General features: G+C 58.7%; 1 protein-coding gene across 16 annotated transcripts in view; it reads right to left on the reverse strand.

Moving 5' to 3' along the window:
- Positions 1-18,786, reverse strand: part of PNPLA6 (patatin like phospholipase domain containing 6) — a 71,190-nt gene that overhangs the window by 35,585 nt on the left and 16,819 nt on the right. For 15 of the 16 annotated variants that reach the window (XM_050925754.1, XM_050925762.1, XM_050925758.1 and 12 more), the window contains 16 exons: positions 14,177-14,264; positions 13,551-13,633; positions 10,832-10,929; positions 10,241-10,381; positions 9,014-9,173; positions 8,531-8,611; positions 7,825-7,953; positions 7,651-7,731; positions 6,491-6,641; positions 6,048-6,131; positions 5,459-5,565; positions 4,797-4,988; positions 3,988-4,065; positions 1,934-2,139; positions 1,395-1,526; positions 529-652 (listed from right to left, as the gene is read on the reverse strand). In XM_050925754.1, the coding sequence (XP_050781711.1) occupies positions 529-652; positions 1,395-1,526; positions 1,934-2,139; positions 3,988-4,065; positions 4,797-4,988; positions 5,459-5,565; positions 6,048-6,131; positions 6,491-6,641; positions 7,651-7,731; positions 7,825-7,953; positions 8,531-8,611; positions 9,014-9,173; positions 10,241-10,381; positions 10,832-10,929; positions 13,551-13,633; positions 14,177-14,264 (1,935 nt within the window). The remainder of the gene's footprint in view (positions 1-528; positions 653-1,394; positions 1,527-1,933; positions 2,140-3,987; positions 4,066-4,796; positions 4,989-5,458; positions 5,566-6,047; positions 6,132-6,490; positions 6,642-7,650; positions 7,732-7,824; positions 7,954-8,530; positions 8,612-9,013; positions 9,174-10,240; positions 10,382-10,831; positions 10,930-13,550; positions 13,634-14,176; positions 14,265-18,786) is intronic. The other variant, XM_050925753.1, reaches the window with a different exon arrangement.

The raw sequence follows: 18,786 nt of genomic DNA on the forward strand, positions 1-18,786 counted from the left end.
GGCTCCTTCTTGGACTCAGGTTGGCCACCCTGCACTAGCCCTTCCCAAGCTGGGAAGAGAACTCAGGAGTCTTGATGCCCAGCCTCACCCTCCGCAGTCCAGCCAGGAGACTCCTCTGCCAGTCTCCAATACTAGGCCAAGCCATGTCCCAGGAGCAGCCAGCAGTGTGAGAGCATAAGGGACAGTCGCTGGCTGGAGGTGGAGTGCCACTTACTAGCAGCAGAAGGTAATGATTTGCCCAGCACCCAAACCAGGAGGGTCTGGAAGCAGGGAATGGACACTGTACCCCCTGGCTGCACCCTTGGAGCAGCCTGACCTGAGCACCCACGACTTTCAGCTGCTCATCACCACAACAAGCCTAAGACGGACCCACCTATCCACTCCACCCTGCTAGTGGGGCCCACCTACCACCTCAGCACTGTCTGCAGAGATTGACCCCATCTCCTTGGTGGGAGAGCACAGAGCAGTGATAGGGTCTGGTCAGGAGCGGACACCCCCACCCAAGCAATGCCCTGGGAGGAAGCTCACCACTCCAATGAGGTCACCACGACCGTACTCCCCAACCAGCTCCTTCTTGCCATTGCCTTTCTGGATGACAGAGCGCAGGCGTCCATTCAGCACAATGTAGGTGCAGTCCGACTTGTCGCCCTGCCTGGAGAGCACATGCAGCGAGCAGTGAGTCAGCCAACTGAGCCGATGTCTGCCCCAGGGAGAGCACCTCCTACAGACTGGGTTGGGAGAGCGCCTGCAGTGAGCCAGCCAGCTGAGCCAGTGTCTGCCCCAGGGAGAGCGCCTCCTACCATCTGGGCTAGGAGAGTGGTGAGTAGGCCAGCTGAGCCAGTGTCTGCCCCAGGGAGAGCGCCCCCTACCATCTGGGCTAGGAGAGTGGTGAGTTGGCCAGCTGAGCCAGTGTCTGCCCCAGGGAGAGCGCCCTCTAGCACCTGGGCTGGGAGAGCACATGCAATGAGCGGCGAGTCTGACAGCCCCAGCTGGCACCTGCCCTGGGCTGGGACGCCCCCATCCCCAGAGCACCCGGGCTGCTCTCAATCCAACACCTGCAGCAGGAAGGGGTTGAAGTCAGGTCAGTCCAGGTGAAAACCTGAGTCCCATGGAGGGGTCACAGGCACCTGGACAGTTCTCACCTGGCCCCTCTGGAAACAGCATGGCTGCTGGCCTGGACAACACCCGCCCAGAGCTCTGGGATGCCCGAGTCATTTATGCTGCAGGAAGGGCATGGACAAGGCTGAAAGTAACACGGGTGTCCATTACCCTGGCACAGAAGGGGTTAAACACAGCAGGAAGAGTTGATCCCAGCTGTGCCCTGGGCTTGGCGCAGAAGCTGGGGTTCCCCAGCCAGGGTCTCCCAGCAGCCCCGCAGCACGGGCCTCACTCACCTGTACAAGGCCCGTCCGGCCTCCACTGCCATCCAATCGATGGCAAAGTCCATCTGGCGCACGAATGGGGACATGCGTGCAGCCACAGTATGGGCGACACTCAGCACCACACTGGGCTGTTCCCGCATGATCCTGGGGAGAGAGCAGGCAGCTCGTCAGCGCACAGGTGGCCCTGTTGCTGCCAGTGTGCTGCTGACTGCAGCCATCCCATCTCTGAGTCACCCCACTTCCTCTGGAACAGAGCCAGCCAAGAAAACGTGGCACCAGGACACATCACAGCCCAGCGCAGGAGAATTCAGGCCCGTGCAATAAGTGCACGATTGGAGGACTGGGATATGGGGCCTTTCCCCTCTAGGGAGCGGCAGCTCCCATCCAGCCCCAGGGCAGGGGATTGGTTGGTTTATGGGGACAGGGAATGGGATACGATGCCTTTCCCCTGTAGAAGGCACTGGCCCAGGGCAGGGCCACCAGTCTAGATGGAAGTGGGGTGGGAGGTGGGTAGAGCCTGCCCACAGGATAAGAGAAAGGGGGACACCAACTCATAGAAGTCCGACTTGGAGATCCTGAGGAAGGTGCAGTCACGGTTGGCCTTGATGGTGAAGATGAGAGGCTCCCCGGTCAGCACAGCCAGCTGGCCAACCATCTCACCGGGCTGCGTCAGGAAGAGGCACACATCCTCCGCCTTGTCGATCATGCGCTGGTAGACATGCAGGCAGCCCCACAGCACAAAGTGAAGGCTGACGTCCTGTTGGAGGGGGAGTGGGGCAGAGGATAGAGAGGAATGTCAGCCCTAGAGCCAGGGGAAGGGGCAGGCCTGCCCCCAAGGTGCGCACCCACAGACAGGCTGCCAGGGAGACCTGAGGGACAGCCTACAGCTCCAGCTGAGCCTGAACTCTCAGGAGCGCCCCATTAATGTCAGCAGAGCCACAGCCCAACATAAATTCCACCCAACTCCATGGGAACCAACCCCTCCCTATATTCCCTAGTCCTGACTCCCAGCACCCTGGATATGCACCTGGCTCAGTGCGGGGTGGGGGCCTGCTGTCCCACCTGCCCAACAGCCATGCAACACTGGGAAGGGGAAGTATCATCTGCCCCCTGGCGAGGGCGCTGCAATGGGCTAACAAGGTGCAGAGGGAAGGAGTGGGGTGCTTGGGGCAGGGCACTTGGGGGCAGTAGCCCTTGGATCCATTTGTTAGGAGCTGCAAAGGAGGCTTCAAAGCTGGCTGGAGAGAAGTGGCGCTTTGAAGGGAAAAGCACCGCTTCTCTCCAGCCGCTGGCTGCGCGGCTACCCCTGCTCCTCCTGAGTCCTCCGGCCACGCTGCGCAGAGCCACCTGCACACCCCCTGCACCAAACAGGAGCTCCCTCAGATAAGTGCTCTGTACCTCCTGCCTGCCCCAGCCCTGAGCCTCCTCCCACACCTCCACCTTGAGCACCCTCCCACAACCTAACTCCCTCCCAGACCCCACACCCCCCTCCTCGCACCCTAACTCCCTCCCAGACCCCGCACCCCACCCTGAGCACCCTCTTGCACCCTAACTCCCTCCCAGACCCCGCACCCCACCCTGAGCACCCTCCCAGACCCTAACTCTCTCCCAGACCCCACACCCCACCCTGAGCACCCTCCCAGACCCCGCACCCCACCCTGAGCACCCTCTCGCACCCTAACTCTCCCAGACCCCGCACCCCACCCTGAGCACCCTCCCAGACCCTGCACCCCACCCTGAACACCCTCCTGCACCCTAACTCCTTCCCAGACCCCGAGCACCCTCCCACACCCCTAACTCCCTCCCAGACCCCACACTGAGCACCCTCCCGCACCCCCAGCCCTGAGCCCCAGGGGTAAGCCAAGGGCACCTCTCGACCACAGTACAGTACTGTACAGTATATAATGCTTTTTGTCTGCCCCCAGAACATTTCCTTGGAACCTAACCCCCCACATTTACATTAAATCTGATGAGAAAATTGGATTAGTTTAACACTGTTTTACTTAAAGTTGCATTTTTCAGGAACATAACTACAGTGTTAAGCGAGGAGTTACTGCACAATTGACCCGGGGTAAGTGACTAGTCCGCTGGGTCAGGAAGTAACCTGAACGCTGCTGTAGTTCTTGGTGTAAGGGCCCATCTGTCACAAAGGCCGGTTTGCCTGGATGGCAAGCTAGACCCAGGGGCCCCAGGGCACTGTCTGTGACTTCATGGTGCTTCATGGTCACTGTCTGTGACTTCATGGTTATGGTGCTTTAGGAGTTCATGCATGTTACGTGTTGAAATCTTTACAGAGCACGTCGCCAGTTGGGAGTTTGTGCCCTGGTTTGTACAGTCTGCCCTGAGGTTGGCACACACCTTCATGAGCCACTCCAGGAAGCTTGGCAGCCCCATTGCCCTGCTCCTCACGCAGCCATCAGCACCAGTGCAGAGTCGGTGAGGTGCCCCCACCCCAGCAGACAGCACGTCCTGCCCACTCCACATTGGGGCTGCCGCAGGGCAGTGGGGACCAGGCCTCAGAGAGACAGTGGCAGCACCAGCTCAGAGCACCTGCTACCAGTGTCTCCCCGTGGCTGCTGGGCACTGGCACCCCTCTGGCACCTACCTGGTCCCCCTGGCGGGCGATGACTGTCCCAGCCTTGGCGTGGTGCAGCAGCACCCGGTTGTTGAGAAGGGAGGGGTCCTGTGGGGAGAGCAGCGGTGAGGGACCAGGCAGAGCACCCAGCAATGGGGGCGGAGGGGCTTGCAGGCAGGGCCCTAGCAGTGCTGAGCCCTGCTACACCAACTGGGACTGCACTGAGCTGCCCTCCATGCTGGGGCCTCCCCTCCAGCCCTTCCTGCCCTGGCCTGACGGATTGGCCAGCCCCTCCCAGCACAGACAGGGCAGCTCAGCCCTACCCACCTGGGAGCCCAGTGTCCATCCCACCCTGGGCCACCCCCTCCCCCTAGGGCCGAGAATCCAGGAGCCAGACACTCCAGCCCAGCTCTTCCGCAGAGCCTGTGCACAGGAGCTGTCCAGGGCCAAGCTGGGAGGCAGCAGCTGTGCAGCCCAGAGCAGGACTAGCCACAGCCTGGTTGACCTGTGGCTCTGGAGGAGGGAGAACCTACGGCATGAGGAGTCCCCCAGGCATGGCCTCCAGAGCCAGAATAACCCCAGACTCCCTAAGGGCAGCTGGAGCTCGCAGGCACAGCCCGGGGACTCACCCGGCCCCGCCACCCCTAATCACCCAGGCACAGCCCGGGGACTCACTCAGCCCCTTCCCCCACAATCCCCCAGGCACAGCCCACGGGGAACCGCCCAGCCCTCTCCTCTCATCTCCCAGGCAGACCCCAGGGAACCGCCCTGTGCTGATCACATCCTGGGAGTCCAACCTGCCCTGCCCCCCATGGCTGTGCCCCTCACTGCCCCTTCACCTCAATCTTCATAAGCTTCACCAGCTCCCGCTTGGCAGCCTCGAAGATGGCGCTGGTCTGGCGGCCCTGGTAAGGCCCAAAGGGGCAGGCACCGCCTGCCGAGTCGTCCTCGCAGTAGTTGTAGTGATAAGTACCGGGGGACTGCTCCTCCACCGTCACTGACCTGCGCTCCTTGGGCTCCTGGGAGACAGACTGCAGAGACAGGGGTGGACACTGCCACAGACTCTGGCTCTGCCCCCGGCCACTGCCCACACCCCAGAGGGCACCTCCCCATCCCTTGCAGTGACTCAGTTCTGCCTGGGCCTTTGCCACCTGCCAACCCTGCTTCAGCCCCCCTCCCGCCCCTCCTACTCTGTGCCCAGCTGCCAAACCCCCATGTTTCTATGCGGGCACACCCAGGCCGTTTCTGCTAGCCACAGAATTGCCAACCTGCTGCCTGACGGCTGGCTCTGCGCTGTCCTGGACAAGGGCGTGTGACAGAGCACAGGCCGGCCCCACCCCACAGCGGGCAGTGCGCCTTCACACGCTTTGTGAGGAGCCTCTGCCCCACACTAGACCCCACTGGGAACCTTGTGCCTGGGGAGAGAGCAGCCCCAGCTCTGCAGCAGGTTGGAGGGCATCCAGCGCTGGCCCAGTCAGAGAGGTGTGTGCAGGGGACCTACCTGGGAGAAGGAGGCCATGGTGCCAGTGCTCTCTTCCTGCAGTGACACCGAGATCCTGCCACGCTCATAGGCCATGTCGAAGTCTGAGCGGGGACCCTTCTGGAGGCCTGTGCAGGAGAGAAGCCAGGGGCAGCGCTCACCGCAGTGCCAGGATGCCGCCCCTCCCCACTGGGTGCCCAACAAAGCCAGCAATACAGAGGTCTCTGTCCAGGCCAGGCTGCTCAGCGCCTTTGTCAACAAGGGTCCAGCTTAGCCCAGCACTTCCCCCTCAACCTTGCTTCACTACCATTCCCTAGGATGCCCGTGTCCTGGAGGCACGTCTCATACCCTCCGCCTGCCCCTGGTCCCTTGGCACCTGTGGTCTCTGGGCTCTCCCCAGTTGGTTCCAAACCCCAGAGTGCCCCGAGCCTCCTTCCTGCAGTCTAACTCCTCCCCAGCTCAATTGGGGCAGCAACCACCATTCCCATTGGCCAGGCAGCAACCCCACCCTGCAGCGGGGCAAGGCGGGTGCCAGGAGTTTCCCCACCATCGCCTGCTGCCCCAGGATCCCATCCCACACCTGGCCCCATCCTGGGGGAGTTCCACTCACCTGAGATATCAACTGGCATGGAGATGCAGCGGCTCAGCAGTGGCACTGAAGAGGGCTCCAGGGACCCCAGCTTGAGCTGATCAGCTGTGAGGGTGACACACACATCCCATTACACTGGCACAGCGAGCACAAGGAGTCCAGAGCCTCCCCTGCCCTGGGTCAGACCCTGCAGCCAGGCCACCTCCAGGGGCAGGACTGGTGCCGAGAGTCACTCCATAGCTGTTGTGGCATATGGATGGTGTGGACCAGTTAAATGCAAGGGGAGTGCCAGGGACAGGCAGCACAGTGTGCCCCCTAACAAGCTTCCACCCCACTCCCTGCAGCACAGCACCCCGTACTGAGCCCTTCGGCACCCATGACTTCTTCCACCCCTGTCCAGTCCACTTGCTCTGAGGGGGAGCACAGCTGCTGCATTCCCCTTCCTGAGCCAGGGAAACCCTTACTCAGGTCCTTGGCGCTGGCATCTGGCTGCCTCCCAGAGCTCTCCTTATGGTCGTCAATGGAGGAGATGCTGATGACACGCTTGCTGTGTCTGACAGGGCTGGTGCGCGAGGCATGGTTGGGCTGGGGGAAGAGCCGCAGCGGCTGCATCTCCTGCCACAGACACAGCTGGCATCAGCACCAGGCAAGGCTAGGCAGTGCCAGCCTGGGGACCAGCCACACCCACCACTCAAGACCAGTAGGGGCCATTCAGAGCATCTTGTCGGACCTCCCGCATCATGCAGGGTGCAACACCTCCCTCAGTGAGTCCTGCCCCCACCCCAGAGCAGAGCTGAGGGAGAGTGGGCAGGACAGGGATGGGGACGGGCACAGGGACGGCTTGGCTCCCCTCACTTGACTGATGGCCCAGGAGGGAACATGCTCCATGCCAGCAGCCACATGGCTTGTGTGGGGGAGACCTGTGTCCACCAAGCCACATAATGTGGGAGGGGCCAGATGTGCCACTGTAGACAAGGAGAGTACAGAGCCCAGAGCGCCAAGTGCTGCCACCACACAACGGCCCCGCAAAGCTTGCTCTCGGGGTGCTGACTCCCTGGCAGCTGGGGCGCAGGGGGTCACAGTGCCGGCCCAGTGACCCATCTCAAAGTTGGTCTGGTTCCTCTGGCATCAGAGGACGGACCCGGCTGTTCCCAAAGGCCTTGGCCCACCCTGAGTCAGTTGCTCCACCCAGCAAGGCAGGGAACGCTGCTCCAGCAGCCAAGTCTGAGGGCAGAGCAGGGCTGTGCCGGGGGGAGGGGCTGCTTGGGCACAGAATTCTCCACCTCTCCAGAGCCACCAGGCCAAGTGTTAAGGCCTTTCGCTGTGAGTTACTGTCAGCAGGGGGCACCCTGCCAAGCCCTGCTCCATCCCTGCTGCACCAGGATCCACCCCTTGCAGACACAGGGACTTTGCTCGGGGGGGTTCTAGCTCTTTCTGTCCCCTCCCCAGCTGGGTGCCAGCCTCCAGCCCCGCTAGTGGGACAAGGGTTTAGACACTGGCCCAAGTCTGGCCCTAACTGCCATGGGCAGGAGGAACCGGAGATGTGAAGGACGAAGGTTCTGGTGCAGGAAGCAGGATGCACCACTCCCATGGGAGGATCTCCAGGGCAGAGCCCATCACTCACGTGGCTGAAGAGTTCATTGGTCAGCCCTAGGTAGTTGTGCAGGGCCAGGAAGGTGACTCGCTGCAGACGCACCATGATGATCTGGAAGGGAAGGGGAGAGTCTGAGCGTGGGGGGCATGATGTGGGGGAGGGGAGGGCATCAGCATGTGGGACAGAGGCTGAGGCCGCACTCACCTGCACCACCCGCACCAGGCTCTCGGGGTACTTCTCAAAGACGGCAGAGAAGGCCTCGACCGGCAGCCGCAGCACTGTGGAATCCTCGCCTGCCCGTGCAGACACGGTCCGGTATGGCCGCTGGTGCCCCTGTGCGAGAACCAGGTGCCCATGGATCCCTGCACCAAGGCTGGGGTGCCCCCGCCTCCTCCTTTGGGTAGAGCAGCCTACCAGTGGGGGGCACTGCCAAGGACAGCCAGGGATCTGAGGGGCTACCGCATGGCTTCAGGTCAAAAGGTCCAGAGAGCAGCCTACATCCACATTCACCCGAGCCCAGCAGCCAGCCAAGGCCGAGACCCAGGGCCAGTGGAGGAAAGGTTAATCTCCTCTAGACTTCGTGTGGGGGAAGATAGTAAGCACGGGGGAGGGTGATGGTGGCATATCACCACCTGGGACCCAGGCTGCAAACCCATCAAGGGATGGGGGGGGTCAGGTGGGTTTACCACACACATCCCACAGGGCCTACCCAGATTTATCTTTTTGTTAGGGACCCAGGGTTAGGAGAGCAGGGGGTTGTGGATTGAGACTGAGGGGCATGAGCAAAATTGGGGGGAGCCCATGGCTGCCAATCACTCAATGAGCTGGACTATTCACTCCAGCACCAGAGGTGCGGGGGAGTGGGATGGGGCCAGCTGGCCAACAGGAGGTGGAGGGACAGGACTGGTACCGTGATGACATCAAGAATGCTGAGCAGGCTGTGCACACTGTCCCCAGGGAACACCTCCTTCACCAGGGTCTCCTTCCCGTCCTGCAACACGGCAAAACTCTCCTTAGGGGGCCTCCCCCATCACCCACCCTCGCCGTCCCTGCCACCAGAACTCGCTTGGCACCAGGCTCTGTGGAGGCCTGCTTCATGAGCCCCTCCCTGGAAGGGAGGCAGCCCCAGGGGAGCCTCCATGCCTACAGCCACGGTGATCCCAAAGGGCAGGGCTGCTTGGCAGCTGGCCTCAGCCATTGTGTCCTGTATGCCCCTCTGCCCCAAGGTGTCCCCAGGTGCAGGGGACCACCCAGCCAAGGGGTGCAGAGCATTGGGGCCACAACCAGCCTCCCCAGCTGGCTTGAGGCAGGAGGGGTTGCTGGTGGCTGCTTGGCAGATAGCTGCATTCAGCAGATGGACACGGCACGGTGGGATGGCACAGGCCCCCCTCACCTGCTGGGTCAGGAAGAGCTCCAGCTTGCCATCCTGCACCACGTAGATGCTGCTGTCAGGCTGGCCAGGCCGGAAGACGTACTCGCCCTGTTGGAACTGCTGGAAGATCATGTGCTTACAGAGCTCCAGGAACAGCGGCTTCTCAAAATGGCCCAACACCCTGCAAGGAAGGACAGGTCACAGCGGGCAGCAGGGGAGCAAAGCCTTCAGCAACTCATGGCAGGGACTTGGGGCTCATGTCATGAGGGACCCTTGGGGCCCAGCCCATGCTCCTGCATCACATGGGCCAGAGCACCTGCCCAAAGCCCAGCAGGCTAGGCGGGCTCTGTCAGTCATACCCCCAGTCCCCATCTCAATGCATAGGGGAGTGGGAGCTGCCTCAGAGGGCCAACCCTCCAGTGACACTACCCTGCTCCAGGATCCCAGTGCCCACAAGCTGTCACCCCTAGGGACAGAGCTCTCTCCCTGATCCCAAACACAGCCACTTCTGGGGAAGAGTCTGTCTGACGCAATAGCTTCATGGCAACATAGCCGGGACTCAGCCAAGACTAACGTTGTGCTGGGTCCCAACATGAGTCCACAAGGACCAGCACCCAGCACTTGCTCTTACCCTACAGAGGCTGCCTCCAGCTCCCCTGCCCTGGGGAGCACTAGCTCTGTATCAGCCAAGAGGGAAGGGTGCTCTCTACTGGAGAACCAAGGCCACCATTCCTGCTGCACCAGAGCTTTCTTGGCAGCTCTCCCACCCATGGTCTGAATGGGCTGGAGCCTGCACAGCTTAGACCAGTGGTCCTCAACCGGTGGTCCGCAGACCCCTGGGGTCCACACACTATGCCTAAGGGGTCCACAAATGACAGGTTAAAAACAGACTGAACAGAATTCAGCTGTATATACAGACAGATTTCCCAAGGGTCTGCACCTCCATTCAAAATTTCCAGAGGGATCTGCAAATAAAGAAAGGTTGACACCCACTGGACTAGATGATCTGACAGGCTCACACTGTGTCCAGGCCACTTGTCCAGGTTTTCCCAGGACCATGCTGGGAAATCAGTCAGACAGAGTGCTCCATTACACACAGCCAGCTGGCCAGGTCATGGTCTCAGGATCATCCTGGCTCTCCTGGATTTTGTACCTCAGAGGTGCCCGCTCTAGCTCAAGCTTGCTTGCGGGGAGGGGGAAAAACGTGGCTGCAGCTGAGCCTGGGCTCTGGTGCATGGGGGCACTCACCGGACGTTCTTCAGCATGTACAGCACCTCGGACGGCAAGTGGGAGTTGGCCACGTCAAACTCAGTCAGATCCGCTTCCAGCACTGAGGGCGGCGGCTCCTTCAGCTGCAGGATAGGCAGCTCCTTCTTGATGCGCAGGATCCTGGGCACAGGGACAGACAGGGGAGGGGATAGACAGGGCCAACCAGAGTTGCCTGCAGGGGCAGATTCCCCCCTACACACCCAGGGCAGGAAAGAATCTGCATCATGCATCAAGGAGACAAGACTTGTTCCTGAGCCAAGGCCCTCATTCATGCCAGGGGCCTGAGGCATAGGGCCTCACACAGGGAGCTGAGCAGCACCATGTCGCAGGCTGATATGGTGCCAGTCAACTGCTCTGGGGGTGGGTTCTTCAGGCTGATGTCTAGGCTGGGGTGCAGCTGCTTTGCGGAGCAAGGAGAGGTCAATCAGCGCTAATGGCTTGGGGGGGGGGGAGGTGTACCACCCACTCCCACAGCAGGGCTGGGAACATGGGTGCCTCCACTACTCCTCATGGCAGGGCTGGGCCAGTCCCAGTTGTCTCACACCACGGAGGGTGAGTGAACCCACTTACTTTTTGGCAATGTTCAACATCTTGAGTTTCTTCTTCATGCGGGGCCGGGAGGTGTTGGAGATGGTTGTGTCCACAAGGGAGGAGGTAGATTGGGACACCTGCAGAGACAGCCCAGGTAAGCCACCAGCCACTCCCGCAGACAGCACCCGCTGGAGCCAGCCATCTGGGTGACAAGATTTGGCGCTCAGCCAGCCATGTGCTGCCAGCAAGCCAGGCAGGAGACAAAGCAGGGAGCCCTGCCAGGACACCATGGCGCCTGGCATCATGTGCCTGGCTCTGTGCCACAATGGGGAGTCCTCATGGAACTGGCCTTCTCCTGCAAGTCACCCCACCTCCAGGGCCAGCCCTCCCAGCTCCTGGTGCCTGGTTCCCTGCCCCCCTGAATCCTCACAGGCAGTCAGATGATAGGCCTGGGCCAGAGGCCTTTGGAAAGCCCAGCCCCCTGCTGCCTCGCCCCAAGCTGCTCAGCAAGCAGCACAGTGGGGACCTGCTGGACAGGACTCTCAGTACAGGTGACGGGGTCCTGTTCACGTCTCTGGGATTAGTGACCCCACAGGACCCTCCCCAGGCCCAGGCTCTGGCAGAGCTATCTGCTGCTGTGCCCCAGTACCTGGCAACATGAACCAGCTGGGCTGCAGCATGTCCCTCACAGGAGCCCACCTCCTGCCACTGCTCCTAGCTGGAGTTCACTCCCCACCCCCAGCTCTGCCCCAGCTCACCCTCACTGCTTCCTGCAGAGACAACCAGCACCACAAGACCCGCCCCTGCATCCCAAACTGACCCATGAACACCCCCCCCATCAGCATCTGGGCCAGCGCTGCCTCCCCTTTGCCCCAAGGCAGGGCCAAGTGAGTAGGGGGAGCAGGGAGAAGTGAGGCTGGCAGAGGCTGGGGATATTAGTGCTTTAGAAACACTCTCCCCACCCTTGGAGCATGGGCCTGGATGGGTCCCTCTCACCAGCCAGACTGTCCTCTCAGGGCAGGTTCCTGGGGGCCTTGCATGCTGGGTTCCTGAGAGCCTGCCCGAGCAGGCTCCTGACTGCCAGGGCAGACAGCCACACACCCTGCCTTATCTGCTAACCCCACTGCTGTTGTTTAGTGCGACAAAGCTCCATAAGGTGTTTATGAGCTGTCTGCATTATTCTGCACCTAGCAGACTGGAACAACTACCCCCAGGGAGAAAGAATTCATTCTCTCCCTAGGCCGTGGGAGAGCTGGCCAGGGATCTGAGACAGAGTTGCTAGGACTTTCTGGGCTGGAATCAACATATCTGAGCAGCAGACCCTCAGTGCCCGGAGACAGACACCTGGTTCAGAGGCAGATGAGCACAGCGTGGCTGGGTCCAGAGAACAAAACCAGGTGGCTGGGGCGAGAGCTTATGTCTACACTGCAACAAAAGACCTATGGCCCAACCCAAGCGGGCCCAGGTCAGCTGACTCAAGCTGCAGGGCTAAAAATTGCAGTGCAGATGTTTCAGGCCGGAGTCTGTGCTCTGGGGCCCTCCACTCCCGTGGGGTTTCAGAGCCCAGGCTCCAGCCTGGGCCCAAATGCCTAAACCGTGATTTTTAGCCCTGTGAGCCCAAGTCAATTGGCCCAGGCCCAGCCTTGCAGCTGTGGGTTTTTCATTGCAGTGCAGATGTGTCCCCAGAGACACAGAGCTGACCTGGGGCAGACATAGGAACAGCTTGGCTTGAGGGAGGCCTGGCGCTGGTCAGCCTGAACTCAGTCTTCACTTATTCTTCTCTGTGCCAAGCTAGGATCTCTTGGAGCCTGTGTGCCAGCTGAGTAATAAACTGTCCCCTTGGCTTGAACAGGCTACCTGGTGTCACTGACACTCTTCACTGAGCATGGTGCCCCAAAAGGCACAGCATAGGCCTCCCCAGGAGTCTGGCTCAGCCAGATTTGCTGCAGAGAGACAGGCAGGACTTATGCCCAAAGACCAAGTTCTGCACCTACCCTGTGACCCTTGGGACCCATCATACTGAAGGGGTCACACCCGCTCCTGCAGCCAGTCCCTTGGCATAGGCCAGATTCTGTGGCTGTGTGACAGGGATGCCAGAGACCAGGCCCACCTGCAATGATTCACCTGCCAGAGCTCTTACTCCTCAGCTGCAGCGTGAGGAGAGGAGCATAGGTTGGGGGCGGTGCCATGGGAGCCACCACCCTGTCCAACACCAGTTTCTAACTGTGAAATTGAACAACCCCCCGAGACAGGTCACAGCTGGCCACAGCGAGTAGCATAGCTGGCGGGATTCAGTGGGAGCAGCTACTTCCCCTCAGGCCGGAGGAGCTGCGGGGCAGCAGCAGCAGCCCGGCGCGGAAGCAGCGCCTGCCGGCCAGCACTGCCCACCACACAGCCGGAGGAGCCGCGGGGCAGCAGGCCGGGGTGGAAGCTGCACCTGCCAGCCGGTGCAGGCACAGCCGAGCGCTGGGACAGGAGCCGGGGACAGGCGGCAGTGCAGAAGGGAAGGTGGGGGGGGGGTCCGGTCTGGGGGCGTGATCAGAGGGGAGCCAAGGCGGGGGGGCCTTTTTTATGTTTTTTGCTCTCCCTACACTGAAAACCTGGCTACGCCATTGGCCACAGCCAGGCTTCTGGGCAGGGAGGGGACAGGGATTAGAGCACTACACTGGAGCTGGCAGAGCCATCAACACTTGCACTGCCAGCACCCACTGACTCCCCAGCCTGGGCCAGCACATTGTGCTCTGCCCCAGCCTCACACCTTGCGCATGATCTTGCGCCCGTAGAACAGCACTTTGTCCCGCTTGCGGAATCGATACTTGGGCGTCTCCTGAGTCTGAACCTCTGAGAGAGAGAGAGAGAGAGAGAGAGGAGGGGGGAGACATGAAAGGTTACCAGTGCAGAGAACCCGGCACCCCCCCCAAGCAAGGGTTGGAGCCTGCCCCCTTCCCCACCAATCGGACTCCCTGCTTGCACTCCCCATTGCAATCCACCTCCCAATCCAGGGAGCGGTATGGAGGTCTTGAGGGTACAGATGGCAGAGTTCTGCTTGCCCCTCACCCCCAATTCCAGCCCCAGGAAGCTGGGCTGCCTGCAAAGAACCCCAGGACTTTATGCCCTTCCCAATCAGTCCCTGGATACCCCTCACAATCCCTTTGTATGTAGGGAAACTGAGGCACGGGGCAGTGAACGGACTTGCCCAGGCAGTGAGTCAGTAGGAGAGAACCCAGCAGTCCAAGTTGCCAGCCCCCTGCTCTAGCTATGATGGTCTCACTGCCTATACAGGCATGCAGACGCTAAGCCCGAGATGGCCTGATGGGCAGCAGCATGCCAGAGCCATGGCTGCGAAAGGGATCAGATATGCTCCCTGCAGGGATGGGCACTTACTCTTGTGGCGCAGCCTGCGGACCAGCACCAGGATCAAGGTGGCGATGAGCAACATGGAAACACCAACGCCAATCATGACACCCAGCACCTATGGGAAGAGGCATGTTCCAGACCAGGCTTCCAGACAGGCCGCGGGTGGGTCCAAGGCAGAACCAGCCACGCACCAGGGAACTGAACAGAGCAGGCGAGAGTAGCCCTCATCCTGTGGAGCACTTGTGTGGAGGTGGAAATTCAGTCAATGTTTTTATGAGTAGTGTGTGCCTCAGTTTCCCTGTGGGCTTTGTCCTGCCATGCAGTGAGTGGGAAAGGGGTGCGTCTCCCTCAAGCAGCTTGCCCTGCTCCAGCAGTGTAGCTCTGAGGGGCTCTGAGTGCTTCACAAGCTGCAGCACGCCGCTGGGAGTGAAGTGGGAATCCCTTATCAGAGAGAAGGGGAAGCCTTGGCATTTAACCTCCTGCAGCTGTGTGGGCACATGTGTGCAGGGGCTGCACCTGCAGCCCTCAGACCTGGGCCCAGCTGCCTTGTCCACCTCACAGAGTCCATCCCAGAGCCAGGAACAGAGCGTTTGGGGTTGGGATCCTGCGGCCAAAGACCAGGCAGGACTGGCCAAGGCAGGCTGGGGAGGGACATGGAAATAAGCTGGCTCTGAGCTGGGAAGTTATCCTGCATTGCACTGAAGACGACAGTGAGTGACTGAGGCAGTGCTGCAGCCCACAAGGCCGTATGGCACACTTCCCCCCCCCCGCACGTGTCACCTCTGCAGGCCATGTAGCCTCACAGCCTCCCAAGGCTGAACTGCTGCAGTGGCATCAGCACTCCGGCTTCACCCCGTGAGCTCTGCTCAGCTAATCCAACTGAGAGATTCCTGGTAGAGTCCACTCCGCAGGGACCAATGGCACCAGAGATACTCACACAGGTTTGTTTATTAGGCAGCTGGAACCCAGCATGGGAAGTGCTCGGGTCACCATCAGCGTTAAAGCACAGACAGATCCCGTCAGCTCAGAGCAATGCCCTGACAGCCGTCTCTGACTCTCTTCCTTAGGCCAAGCAGTGAGAGCTCCCAGCCTCTTCCAGAAGAGCAGTCATTTACCCGCAGTTCCCACCACCCAGTCCTTTGGTCTCGAGCCAGGGTCTCTGCTCAGATACCTGCTGAGAGGTTGTGGGGCACTGGTTGCCAGCTGTCAATTTGCTGGTGACCGGGGTTTTCCATTAATATGGGTTAGCCTCAGCCAATCCTTTCTAAATGACCACTTCAGTCCGCTCAGACAGCGAGGACACACACACACAGCCCTCCCCCTCATGTCTCAGTCTGCCCCGAGAGCAAATAATCCTTTTCCCCCCACTGGGTAGCCATGCAAAATATAGGGGAAACTGAGACAGCAGAACTCAAAAATACTACAAAAAATTCCCATTTCGTCACACCAGCCCCTGTGGTGGAAGATCCCAAAGAGACAACAGAGGCCCAAGGACTGGGCTGTTCACAGTTAAGCCGAGGCAGACTTGGGCATGGGCATGCAGCCTGGCTGGAGACCAAGGGAGGGCGAGGAAACAGATGGCTGCAGGGTGCTTCTGGGAGCAGAGACTTCGAATGGGGGAAAACACGAGGATGGAGTTCAAAGGATCAGGATGTGGCACAGCCCTGGCTCCCACCAAGACAATCTGTCCCATGCTCACCTGTCTGATGCTAACCTAAGGGTCCCCAACACCATATTCTAAGTGATTAGTAACTACCCCCACTCTGGAAAGGCCGCACAGTGTCACTGTAGGTACTGGCTGATGCAGCAATCCGACAGGGAAAATGTCTCCAAACATGACCTCACTGTGAGCAGCAGGGGAGGTTGGAGCCCAGAGGCCCAGACTCAGAGGTGCTGAGGCTGTGTGGCTTGCCCTGCTGAGACTATGTGACCCCTGGGATCTAATGCATTACAGGGGTCACTCCCAGAATGCTCTGCAAAGGGCACAGCACAGCACAGACTGTGTGAATCAGTAACAGCCGGTCCCAGCATATAGTGCAGCACCACAAGCCAAGCACCTGACCGGCACAGGCAGCGACTGCATGGGCCACATCACAGGGAGGGGGGCTGCACTGCAGGGTGCCAGGGCTGTACAGTAGTTGGGCTGGCTGCTGCTTCAGCAATGCTGCCCCAGGCCAGGTCTTGGGAGAGTAGGGAGAGCTCCTCCCAGGGATTTCCCTACACCCCCCCTGAACTTCCCCAACACTCTCCCACCCCCCAGTTTTGTGAACTAGTTACATGCAGTTGTTAGGCCTGAATAAAGATATAGCAGACAAAACCAGGTATGCCAACCTGACCAAAGTCAGGCTAACAGAGGTTTGTGGGTAATCCCTGAGTGGAAAACACTGAGAAGCAGCAGCATGTCTCACAAGCGCTGGGAAAAAGTGAGATAAGAGAGAAGCTGCATTCCTGGCATAGTACCAGATGTGCTGTGTTCGGGCAGCTCCTTCGAAGAACTGATAAGAGTCCTAGTTTCCCAGCCTCCTTGTTTTCGCTCCCTGGTTTTGTTCTTTGTTTGTTTTGAACTCCCCTACATTTCTAACTTTAGGCATGCATGTATACTAAAGGTGTCTAGTTTCTAGTTGTTAGAAGAAGGGGGTGGGTTGCTCCAGTGAATAATTTATGACGCGACGGAACTGTCTATATAGGCTTATACTAAGATGTAAAGAGGGGGCTGGTTCTCTCGGGAGACGAGCTGCTCTCTATTGATGCGTGCACTTGTCAATAAAGAGCTTTTGATCGGACCTTGCTGGTGTTGCCTGTCTCTCTCGCGGTCAGACAACGAACTTTGCCGTCTGGGGTAGAGTCCCTGACACAGTGTTGCAAATTTAGTGATTGGAAATTTGAATTGAAATTGAAACATTAATTCACACTTTATATGCTTTTAAAGTGTATCATAAAATGTGTATCTGAAAAAGTATAACAGATTTGAAAAGTATGAACATAGACTAACTTCCTTATACAGCTGTTGTTTTTTATGACAATGTCAGTGCATTTATTTTGGTGATGTTGGACAACCTAATAATTTCAAATGATGATTTTGTAAGCAAAGTCTAAATGAGCTCTCCCTGATAGCTAGTGATGAGCTGGTGGGGAGAAAGGCTTCAGGACCAGATTAGGCGTGAATATAAATACAATCTACCTAGGTATCCAGCAAACAGAGCTGTGTTGCCCAAGTGATAGATTTTGGCTGGAGTTGTATTACAAATCACATGAATGCCGGGGGGGGGGGGGGGGGGGAGATGAGTAAAGGGCAGTGGAACTGTACTTAGCCTGTGCTGATTGAGGGTATCAAGACAGAGGGTGGTGACAGGTGTTTCGCTTGATGGTCTGCCTGAGTCAAAATACTATTTGTCCTGCCCCCTCCACTGTTTAAAGACAGAGCTGATTAGGCTCCACAGATAGTCTTTTGTTTTGTTAAGTGACCACTACAGCTGAAGTCACTGATAATCAGGTCTATGTGCTTAGACCTGCTGTGGGACAGTGTTTCCGTGGAAGAGACAGCCCAGTTTGCACTAGCAGTGAGGTTCCCCCACTGAGAGCTCAGCTGAAATCACTGAGAGCTGGGTGGAACCTCAAGACAGGGGTGGCTCCAGGCATCCGCGCACCAAGGGCGTGCCTTTGGCGGCAAGCTGCGGGGAGAGGCCTGCTGGTCATTGTGAGGTGGTATGCCTGCGAGAGATCCTTTGGTCCCATGGCTTCGGCGGCAATTCGGCAGTGGGTACGCTGAAGGTGCGGGACCGGTATACCTCCCGCAGGCATGCCGCCGAAGGCTGCCTGACTGCCGTGCTTGGGGGCAAAAAACAGAGCCACTTCTGCCTCAAGAGACCAACTTGCAGAGGTCACAGTGGTAGGTGGCAGCAGAAGATGATGGTGCAGGGCCATTGGCAGCAATGGAGTGAATGGTGACACAATGAACAACAGTGGTCAGAGTGAATAGTGAGCAGCTGGAGGAATGAACAAGGTGTCTTCTTGCCCCCCCCATGGGAGGTGAACTCATGTGAAAGCACCTCTGAACTCTGAGTCTTCACTGGCCAAGAACAACACTGGTGAGTGTTAATGAGGCTGTTCTGAATGCTGGAGACACATCATACTTTCTATTTAAGCAAGAGACACCATGCACCACAAACTAGAGGCCAAGGTTAAGTGCACTGTCGCTTATTCATCCTAAAGTTGAACACTGGTTCTGAACAAGACCAGCAAATGCTCACTATCTTTCTGCAAGAAACTCAACTGACTGGCTGGAAGCATATGGTGCAACAGTGAAAGACCCAACAGCTGAAAAAGTCTCTCACCACATTCAAAAATTTGCATATGTGGCTGATGAATGCACCGATGCAAATGGGCATCAAGTCATTGTGTACGTTATCTTGATGTCAGTGGTAAGCCAGTAGATGTGCCTTCTATAGCTTGAACATCTAGAAATGCATCAGCTGCATCTGTGACAACCTACACCTTAGAAGAGTTAAATGCTTGTCAATTGGACTCCAAACAGATGACTGCTTGTGCATTTGATGGAGCTGCAAACTTCGCTGGAAGACAAGGTGGAGTACAAGCTTTGCTCAGAGAAAAGTGTAACCCTAATCTCTCCTATATGC

The sequence above is a fragment of the Gopherus flavomarginatus genome, chromosome 16, assembly GCF_025201925.1.
Source record: "Gopherus flavomarginatus isolate rGopFla2 chromosome 16, rGopFla2.mat.asm, whole genome shotgun sequence".
Lineage (NCBI taxonomy): Eukaryota > Metazoa > Chordata > Testudines > Testudinidae > Gopherus > Gopherus flavomarginatus.